This window comes from Urocitellus parryii, chromosome 1 (genome assembly GCF_045843805.1).
Source record: "Urocitellus parryii isolate mUroPar1 chromosome 1, mUroPar1.hap1, whole genome shotgun sequence".
In the NCBI taxonomy this organism is placed as follows: Eukaryota; Metazoa; Chordata; class Mammalia; order Rodentia; family Sciuridae; genus Urocitellus; species Urocitellus parryii.
Genome location: NC_135531.1, coordinates 18,229,947 through 18,241,278, shown reverse-complemented (window position 1 = coordinate 18,241,278; position 11,332 = coordinate 18,229,947). Strand labels below are relative to the sequence as shown.

General features: G+C 31.7%; 1 protein-coding gene across 4 annotated transcripts in view; it reads right to left on the bottom strand.

The window, feature by feature from the left end:
- Positions 1 to 460: 460 nt before the first annotated feature.
- Rictor (RPTOR independent companion of MTOR complex 2) overlaps positions 461 to 11,332 on the bottom strand; it is a 114,202-nt gene continuing 103,330 nt past the window's right edge. For 3 of the 4 annotated variants that reach the window (XM_026401781.2, XM_026401782.2, XM_026401783.2), the window contains 4 exons: positions 7,163 to 7,318; positions 6,774 to 6,897; positions 5,010 to 5,148; positions 461 to 4,892 (listed from right to left, as the gene is read on the bottom strand). In XM_026401781.2, the coding sequence (XP_026257566.2) occupies positions 4,818 to 4,892; positions 5,010 to 5,148; positions 6,774 to 6,897; positions 7,163 to 7,318 (494 nt within the window). In that variant the 3' untranslated portion in view covers positions 461 to 4,817. The remainder of the gene's footprint in view (positions 4,893 to 5,009; positions 5,149 to 6,773; positions 6,898 to 7,162; positions 7,319 to 11,332) is intronic. The other variant, XR_003301949.2, reaches the window with a different exon arrangement.

Here is an 11,332-nt window from a genome sequence, read left to right as displayed (position 1 = left end):
CTGTATTTTTCCATATTTTAACAACTATAATAGACCTTAACTTTGACACTGAATTTTTGTTCTCCAGAATAAGAAGTTAGGCTATTTGATGATTCCAGTTAATGTATGAGAGGTTTTCATACATAAGTCAATATATATAACTTCCTCAAAAAATTCAGAGCAGTTTCTAAAAATATTTGTTTCCCAACCCTTTATATTTACTTAAAACATAAAAAATTGCAAAGGTGCTTGTTTAAATTATGAAGGAAGTTTTAAAAAATGTAAACAGTTATTTTTAATTGTTTGGAAGAGACACTCTACCTGTTACCTGTTACACTCTACCAGCCTCCTGCCTGTGGTACAGAAAAGTCACTTTTACTGGGAATTCCATGTTTAAATCAAAGTTGTATGACCACAGATTGTTTTAAATTTTCAAATAAAACAATACAACCTCAAGTTTAAGAATTTTAAGTACATTTTATTAACAATGTATCCCTTTGATAAGATTATGCTTCAGGTGGCTTGTAATGCCCTTGACATAAACTGTACACATTATACAAAAACAAGAAAACCACAACAACAAAAAAAAATCAAGGTGAGCAAAACCATTTGGTGACAAATCTTATTTAAATTATACACAACTCAATGAAATATTCTTACGGAAAATATATAAATACTTTTCTTTCTATGTTACAGTTATACAATATAAATCAGATTTCAATGTCTGTTCAGTGACCTACAAACACCAGAACCTCCAAATATGTAGCAGCGTATTACTAAATAAAAAAAAAAAAAAGAAAAAGAAAATCATGTGGTTAGAAAGCATTAAGTCTGAAATTTTTTTTCACAATCCCTTACCACTTTTCAAAACATCATTTGTTTTATAATGCATCTTTAGGGTTTCTGAGAGAACAGTAATGAAACATTTTTCAACAATCATCTATAATTTTCACTTCCCTTCTCCTCCCCAAGACTTTGCATTTTGTGCTAAATCAACCTAGTTAAGTGGCAAAATTGTAAGATATACTTTTTTTGGCATAAATTATATTTTTCAAATTAAGTATTTTATAAAGAAAGTCAAACAAAATGTGCAATTTATGCATGCTGTGGCATAGTTATTCACCTATATTACAAAAATACTCCAAAGGGGGTAATATTCAACATTCTGGGAGTCATATAAATCTATAATGAATGAAAACTACCATGGGAACCTGGAACTTGAAACAAAAAAGAAAGAAAGAAAATGTTTCTAGAAAGATTCTTACAGATTTACCTGTTTCAATGTTCTATGACAAGCACTGCTATTGATTTCACTGAGTATGCTTTTAAGTGAAACTCTCTCTATAGAGAAACTCTAGATGGTAACAAAGTATTTCATAAATGTAGAGAAAATGGATACCTTTCCCAACTTATGTTTTAGAAACTCTGAAATGTTCATTTATTCTAAGCAGTTCTTAATAAAGTCTCTCAATTAATTTTACCTTTTCTTTCTTCCCAAGTTTTAATGAATTGTGAGTTTGAGATGAAAGAGGAAGCAAAACACTATAGGGGGGAAAAAATCTAACTTTCAAAGAACGTTTCCCAAAGTAGTTTACAAGTTCTTCTCACACAATAGCACCTCACTCTTACCATGCAAAAAATAACTGTAGTTATAATTTAAATGACAGACAATTTGGTTTTTATTGCTTAATGATCTGTGCTTTAATATGGGGATAAAAGGCATTCTCTGAATGGAATGAAATAAAATTTTATATAAATAGCAATAGACAAATCTAAATAAGCACTGACATCTCACTGTTGTACACTCTTGCCACTGTGACATGCCTTGAAACATTCAGCTTTAATGATCTCAAGCTCTAGACAAAAGAGCTGAAAACTACTAAAGCCACCATTTCTACAGGATTTGTATACATTATAATAATAATGTATGTACTTCTGAAAAGCCTCTTTTAATGTCACTGTCTTACAGAATGTCCTTATGTTTATAATCTTAGAAAAAAAATTAATTAGGGAGAACACACTTATCCTCCCTTCAAATAAACCTAAGCACAAATAGGAAACAAGAGTGTAAGAAATTTTAGAGCATATTTAATTATGAACACTAAATTTCTAATTTCTTTATTTATCCATATTTACTTAGTGAAGCAGAAATTTGTTCTTGAAAAAAAGTCAATTAGAAATGACAATTCACTTTACATAAGAAATTCACAGTTTACAACCAGTCTAACTGTTCAAATTCTTCCAAGTTATTCAATAATTACCAAGAATACAAATTTATGTGGACTAAGATTAATTCTAAAATCTTGAAAAACTACAGTGTTGATATTATTTTGGTATTCTATAGTCTGGTAATATCTATTATTTATAGATGAATTTCTCATTTCTATTACCACTGACACCACTCCTAATCTTTTCTGCTATAATTTAATATTAACACCTATGTTAATCACTTGGCACTGCATGTATTTTTCATCATAAAAGTCTATTTTTATACAAACAAATACTCAAAAAAATGTATTAGACCTGCCTGTCAGTAAAACCATGGATAAACCAAATAGCAATATAAATTTAAGTATAGACTTTTTTCTTAGTATACTGATAATCACAAAGCTCTGAGTGTCTTCCCAAAGTAAGTGCTACAGGCTGACATGATAATATACACAAACATGTCTTTCAAAGTAACAGTCAAAAAATCTGCTCAGGCTAATAGAAACAGCCTTAATTTCAGGATGGATGACTTAGGTGGGCAAAGGGATGGTCTTGTGTATGTGACAAAAAAAAATTACTGTTAATTTTTTGAGGGATTAAACCACAGAGTTTATAGTCTAAATTAACTGAGGTAGTATTTAAAATGGATGTCTAAAATCTTATTCCCATTTTTAACAAGATTACTACACTATTTCCTTTGGAGTTTTTAACCACTATTTAGTTAAGTATCTCTGACATCTGGTTCTCTGGAAAGGCAGTTTAATAATCCAGGACCAAAGACCAAGGTGACAGGCAACTCTCTTAGAAGTACTATTGACATTTAAATAAACATTTGGGTTCAGTGAAGTTAAATTTTTTGTTTGTTTTACCTTCATAGAATTTTATGAGAAAAAATTTGAAGAACCACTTTTTAATACAAGCAGCAGCTTACAGCCCTTATCTGCTTTGTTATAATGTAAAGTTGCTACACAGTGCACATAAGAACAATTCACTGAAGTGCAGTTGAAGAGGTTTAGGAAGGAAGTGAGATGAAATGCTTCATCCCAATGGGAACTTTCAGTGCCAGTAAATTAAAAAAAAAAAAAACCCCAAAACAAATCCAAACAAACAAACAAACAATCTGTGAATTATGTCTTCTAGTTCACAGGAATCTTTAACAGAGATCTCAAAGAATAGACACATTACAAAAAGGATCTGCAACTTGGGAAAATATTAACCAATGTTCTATGACTGTGTCAAAGCTGATGTGTAACTGTAAAAATGGTCTACACAAAAAAGGGTCCTAATCAGTCCAGCTGGATTTTTTTTTCTATTTCCATTTATATACAGATTTCAAAAAGATAATCCTTTCATTTACAAGCATTCTAATGATGATGGCCATGCTATTTTTATATACAAATTTGCATATATGTTTAATTCCTGTAAAGATTTCCAAATATCTTTATACATATAGAAATTAGACAAACAAATACAACCTTGCCCTCATCAACTTAACAACTTCACAAATGTGATAAAGGCAAAATCACTGCATTTATTTAGTTTGTGCAAAACAAGAACACTGATATAAAAATTAAGTTACTGCTGCTTTAAAATTTAGGTCTTAAGGCTTTTCACTACAAGTTTTAATCTTAATAATGAGTTTTGTTAACGATTTTTTTAAAAAGGAAATATGGCTCTTCTTTTCCCATGGAATGTGTAAATTGCAGGCAAACTTAACTTCTATAGGAGATCCAAAGTATTATTTAATGCTTTCCTTTGCTCTGGGTCTAAAGTAATAGTGCTTGCTCATGTTCCTGTTTAAAATGATGATACAGAAGTTGATGAAAATGGAAGTCCACTGGAAATATATGCATTCTATACATGGGAAATATTTTCAATTGACCTATCAAATGATTTTTAAATTTTAATCAGGAACTGTAGTGAAAAACCTTAATGGGTTCAAATAGCCTATAATAACACATTGCAACAAAAGAGGTGGAAAACAAATAAGAATCTTTATGTAGTCTAATAACATAAAAATAACTTACAAGTCCTGGGTTGTTGAGGCTCTTCATTTGCTTTGAGGTTATAAACCTCTGAAGTAGTGTTACAAATATTAAGAAAATGTGGAAGGGCTAAAGTTCCCCTCTAATACCAGCAGTTACAGCACACCCCATTGTGGTAACAGGATGCAGACTTAGAGACACTGATTCCTGGTTTCCACGAATTAGTTAACAAACAAGGCATCTTTATATTTACTTTAAAAACAAAAAAATTCAGAAATAACATGTGAAGGGTGCTTCTGCATATCCTATTATTATTCCACTGTCATTATGCTTTTAAAATGAAAAAATAGAAAACCTATGTAGGTATTCAGTGCTTGGCTCTTGCATATGATGGTAACTGAAATTTTCAAAATTGTGTAATGAATCAAGAACCCTTCAAAGGGCTCAACAGGGGAGAGAAGGAAGTTGTTTTGGTTAGGGAAGTCAGCAGTTCCAACTGTTCATGTACCAGTAATTGCTGGAACAGTGTGCAGAAGATACTCCTGTCTTTGCTGCCCAGTCAGTCAGTATTTTCTGAGGCTTTCAGGAAATCCACAAATATGAATATATTTAGTATATAAATCTATATACATCATAAATATGAGGTCAGGATTCAGCAGATGTATCAATTATAGGTTGCTTTGGTGGTATTGCCAACACAGCCTCTGCTTCTTCATGCATCTAGAGAAACATGATAAATTGTTAATGAGTTTCACACAAATTGTCCATAATGTAGCTATATTAATTCAACAGAATTATTCTTGGAAGACAAATTTCAACAGTACACATATTACTTACTTGTAAAAACTGTACATCTTGAAATAATTCTTGTATAAATCTCCGACAAGGAAGTCTAAATGTGCAGTGTGACAGCAAATGAGAAACCTCAGAGTAAAGGCATATGTCATCAAATGTTTGAGGATATTTCTCCTTGATTCTGAAATAAAAGAAAAGACTGTGGTGTGATAAAAACTATAATCAATATTTAAATCTTTACCTCCAAAGTATCACTGACTTTTAAAATAGTTTTTTCTCCCGATATTGATTAGATGTCATATTTGGGGTGACAGTTTGAAGACTATAGTCAATATTCCTTTCTAACACTTACATTAGATACTCTGAATTTTAGATTTGTTTTGAAGCTAGGTTTGCTTATTTGTGTTTTCAGTCAGGTCTATGATGCCTAGGCTGGCCTGCTGGCCTGGAACTTGCCATTCTCCTGCTTCAGCCTCTGAGTAGCTGATTTTTGTTTTAGTTTTTAAGATTATCAAAACCTGAAAGGATCCTGTAAAATTAGAAATAGTCTTTTTCACTAACATGAGAAATTGCAGTATTCATTTATCAACCTACGATGACTTAAATATTTAAAAATCAAATTTTAAAATAGAGATTTGGAGCTGGGGCTCAGTAGAAGAGCGCTCGCCTAGCATGTGTGAGGCCCTTGGTTTGATCCTCAGCACCACATAAAAATAAAAAAAACAATTAAATAAAGGCATTTCTGTCCATCTAAAACTACAAACAAATTTTAAAAATATATATCTTTATAAAAAAAGACATGTTATTAGATTCAAGTTTATTAACATCTTTGACTGGGTTGTTTATATCTTCTAACACTTCAAACAGTGGCTTTTAGCTGGAACACTCAGAATCAGCTGAGGGATGGGGCAGGAGATACATACTCCTAGAGTGCTCAGTTCAGGGATCCAGGGGGACACTGGCTCTTGTACTGACTTTTTAAAAGCCCTGGAGGAAACCCTGAGATACATTTCTTTTGAGAACCACTATTTAAAATAGTTCAAATAAAGATGCTGAAGAGTTTCAATTTGAATTTTCTTTTACCATGCTGTTGTAATTGTAATTTAGAAAAACAACAAAACCCTATAACTTTTTATTAAGAGAAAAAGTAGAAAAAAAATTAAATCAAGAATATAGAAGGTTTTTTTTTTTTTTTAAACTTTCTGGTCATAGGACTTCCTCATCTTCTTAAAAATTACTGAGGACCCACAAAAGCTTACCTATTTTTTTGTGGGGTATAGCTATCAATAACTACCACATCAGAGGTTCAAAAATATTAACTCATTTAGAAAAACCTTTACATGATATCATAAATATATTTCAATAGAAAATCTAAGTTTTTCTACAACTAAAAAAAAAAGAATAGCATTGTTTTCTATAAATATTTTTTTTAAATAGTTAATATTTGTCTGGATATTTATTTATTTATGGTGCTGAGAATCAAACACAGTGCCTCACACAGACCAGGCAAGTGTTTTATCACTGAGCCACAATTCCAGCATTGTTTTTATGGTTTTACATTTTTGCAGATCTTTTATAAAGTATGGCTTAACAAAACAGTGTAATTCTCATGCTGCCTTTTGCATTCTCTGCTACAATACATTGTTGTGAGGAGCACATAAAGAAATAAGTATAAGAAAATCCACCGTTGGATATGCAATGTAGTTTATAACTTATTAATGTTAATTTGTCTAACTTTTGAAGTACTTCAAGCATCTTTTCTGACCTTAAAAAGCAGAATAACATTCATGAACATAATTTACTCACGTTAAAAGTCCAGTTTCATGACATTTAGTTGAAACTGAACTACTCAAATTAACGACTAGTCTTAGAACCTCTTTGCGAAGGAGTATGCGGCACATTGGTGTATCATCTGGAATTGTTTTGACACCTGAAAAGAAAATTTCAGTGTGAAGTTATTTTATCATAATATAAAATGATTACAATACTGTTTCTGAACTTAATACTAGAAATCTAAAACTGAAATTAATTGCACTTGATCTGCAGACATGTAAGTGGTAGATACAGGAACAATATTTAAGTCTGTTAAACTACATAACTACAACTGACTCCCTACAGTTTTGAAACAAAGTATTTACAAAAGACAAAATCAAAAGTTTTATTAATAATGCTTGGAAGTGAATCTAAAAACTTACCTAGTAATAATTCTGTGCTTTTGGTGCTGCTAGCTGAGCCTTCTTGAGACACCCCATCACTGCATCCAGAAATCCCTGAAAACTTAGAGGGAACCACTTCTAAAGGATTGTGGATAGTTTGCTCACACCAATCAGAATATGGAATATCTTGAAGGTCTGAAGAAAAAAATGGTTTCAATGAAAGCATCATGGTGGCTTAATTCCTGTGTTTATACCGTACATTCTAAAAGAGAGGAATCTTTGTAATTTCTTTTGTTTTCAATAATTATTCCTCATAGTATTTTCAGTGAATCTATATTGCTCAGAATAGTGATTACGCAGGGAACTCTGTTGAAGTCTAAAGAGATTTATAAATAAGGATTTATTTTCCCAAAATAAATAATGTAGCAATATGTGATTATTTAAAAAATTCAAGTAAAGATGTATATAGACTTAAAACTCAAAGTACCTTCTGGACCTTCCACACTCTTCCACCCTTCCTACCCTTATCTAAATGCCCTTCTCTACAGTAAATGCCATTAAAAGTTTTGATGTATATAATTCCAGATCTTTTGCTATATTATCTTTTTATTCTTAGGTTATATTAGTAGGCTAATACTAATATATTAGTATTCTATGGCTTTCTCCCCCAACATTTATTATTCGATGGCTTGATCCTGCCACATCTTAATAATATAATTATCACACTTTTCTCGCTTATCTAAAATTCAGTTTATACTTGAGGTTTACATTTACTATACTACCCATCCATAGTGAAGGTACTCTAACAAGGGATTTTTAAAGTCAATCACACACCCTAGTTCAAATGCTTTTATTTTAAAATTTTCTTGGGGGAATTACACTAAATGATTAGAGCAAACAGAAATCAGGACATCTTTAGTTATTCTTTTACAAAGTAATACTGGGCAATAAACAATTACACAACCTTAGCGCTATAAGAAATGTTGAGGCTATTATGAATGGGGTAGTTTTCTTAATTTCTCTTTCAGTAGATTCATCACTGATGTATAGAAATGCACTTGATTTATAAGTGTTGATTTTATATCCTGCTACTTTGCTGAATTCATTTATTAAATCTAGAAGCTGTCTGGTGAAATTTCTTGGATCCTCTAAATATAGAATCCTGCGTCAGCAAATAGTGATAGTTTGAGTTCTGTTCCTATTTGTATCCCTTTAATTTCTTTCTCCTGTATAATCGCTCTGGCTAGAGTTTCAAGGACAATGTTGAATAGAAGTGGTAAAACAACATCCTTATCTTTTTTAGAAATGCTTTCAATTTTTCTCAGTTTAGAATGTTGGGCTTGAGTTTAGCATATGTAGCTTTCACAATGTTGAGGTAATGTTCCACTATCCCTAGTTTTTCTAGTGTTTTGAACATGAAGGGGTGCTGTATTTTGTCAAATGCTTTTTGTGCATCTATTGAGATGATCATATGATTCTTGTATTTAAGTCTACTGATGTGATGAATTATGTTCATTGATTTCTGTATGTTGAATCAACTTTGCATCCCTGGGATGAACCCCACTTGATCATGGTCTCTTTTTGTTTCTGAATGTAATTTGCAAAATTTTATTGAGAATTTTTGCATCTATATTCATCAGGTATACTGGTCTGAAGTTTTCTTTCTTTGATGTGTCTTTGGTTTTCCTATCAGCCGCATAGAATGAATTTGGAAGGGGGTTTTCTATTTATGAAATAATCTGAAAAGTACTGGTGTAAATTCTTTTTTAAAGGTCTTATAGGCTGAGAATCCATCTGGTCCTGGGCTTTTCTCAGTTGATAGGCTTTTGATGATGTTTTCTATTTCATTGTTTGAAATCCATCTGTTTAAATCATATACGTCCTCCTGACTCAGTTTGAGTAGTTGTCTCTAGAAATTTGTTGATGTCTTCAAGACTGCCTATTTTATTGGAGTATAAATTTTCAAAATAGTTTCTAATTATCTCCTGTATTTCAGCAGTGTCTGTTGTGATACTATACTATTGTTTATTTTCATCAGCATGTGTTTTAGTGATTTTTCATCATGTATTTTAGTAATTTGAGTTTTCTCTCTTTTCATTAGTGTGGCTAGGGTTTTATCAAGTTTATTTAGTTTTTCAAAGAAACAACTTTTTGTTGTCAATTTTTTGAATTGTTTCTTTAGTTTCAATTTCACTGATTTCAGCTCTGATTTTAATTATTTCCTGTCTTCTACTGCTATTACTGCTGTTTTGTTCTTCTTTTTCTAGGGCTTTGAGATGTAATGTTATGTCATTTGTTTGTTGACATTTATTCTTTTAATGAATGAATTCAATTCAATGGACTTTCCTTAGTGCTGCCTTCATAATGTCCCAGAGATTTTGATATGTTGTATCAGTATTCTCATTTACTTCTAAGTATTTTTTTTACTTCATCCTTGATTTAGTCTGCTGTCCATTCATCACTCAATAGTGTATTATTTAATCTCCAGGTGTTAGAGTAGCTTCTATTTTTTATTTTATTGTTGGTTTGTGATTTCTAGTTTCATTCCATTATGATCTGATATAATGCAAGGTATTATCTCCATTTTCTTTGTATTTAGTAAGAGTAGCTTTGTAGCATAAGATAGGATCCGTGTGCTGCTGAGAAGAAAGCATATTACTTGATGGATGAAATATTTAATAAAAAAATTAAATCAAGAATATAGCACTTGTTTAATATAAGCCTTTTTTTCTTAAACTTTCTGGTCTTAGGACTTCCTCACCTTCTTAAAAATTATTGAGGACCTACACAAGCTTATCTATTTATTTATTATTTTTTGTGGAGTATAGCCATCAATAACTACCACATCAGAGGTTCAAAAATATTAACTCATTTAGAAACCCTTTATCTGTTATTATCAATATACTTCATTAAAAAAACCTAAATTTTTCTAAAACTCAAAAAACTGAGAAGAATAGCATGTCTTTTGATTGTAGCAAGGCTTTTGCCAGATCTAAACTTTGGAACATTCTGCTTATTTCCTCTACCTGTTGATCACAATCACAACAGATTAGAATTAGCTGTGATTGCCCTGTGGCCTGGGTAATCAGGGGGCTAGTCCTTCTATTCAGTGAGTAAAACAGTACAGCAAAGCTCCATATAGTAAGAGTTTTATATGTATTTGTTGAACAAGTAAGTGAAAAGAGAATTTGCATGAATAAAATCATAAACAATACAGCTAAATGATTATAGCCTTTTCTATTGTGCATTACAACTGACAAAGTTTCCCAAACTCATGGAAAATAATTACAAATAAGTAATAACAGAATAATTATAGCATATCAGGAAGCTGGACAGGGCTGTTCATATTGTGAAGGGCAAAGTCCAGGAATCTGTAAAATTCGGGCCCCACTGGGACATGAAACCAATTGAGGATATCAATAACCCAGCACAACCTTATCCTTGTGTGCCACATTGGTGTGTCACCCTTAATCAGTTGGGAAGCTCTAAATTAGAGGAGAAATTTGGAAGACAACGACAGAGAACTATAGTCATCACTTGGTTTCTCTAAGGTTGGTTGAAGTAATATTCACTTTAAAAAGACATATATAGGTCATAATTTAAACGCATATATACTAATTTGAAATTGCTAATATATATCACCTGTTGATTCATATTAAAAATGTTCAATCTGGGTCTATTTTATTTACTCCCTAAATACACATCAAGGGTGTCCAGTTACACAAAGCTAGGTATTAGAAATATATAAATGAGGGGCCAGGGCTAAAGCTCAGTGGTAGAGCATCTGCCTCACACTGGGCTCAATGCTCAGCACCACATTAAAAATAAATAAATAAATGAAGATATTGTGTCCATCTGAAACTAAAAAATATATATAAAAAAAGAAATATAAAAATGAAAAAACATATAAAAATGAAAAGACATATAAAAATGAAAAGAGATAACAGATTGTGTGTCTGAATGCAACTTACTGAGTAGAAGAGAAATAAATACCAAGTAACAATTACCAGAAGAGATCTGTGTGCAAAGGGCAATAAGAGCAAAAGTGGAGTGCAACACCTGACTTCAGAGAGTCAGAGAACAATTTGTAGACATGGTACTGCTCACAAGTAGGATGAGGACCTGCCAGATAGACCAAGTGTGACTGTGTGTGAGCTTGCATCTGTGTGGGAAGGGGAAGACGAAGAGACAAAGAGAAGACAACAGGGA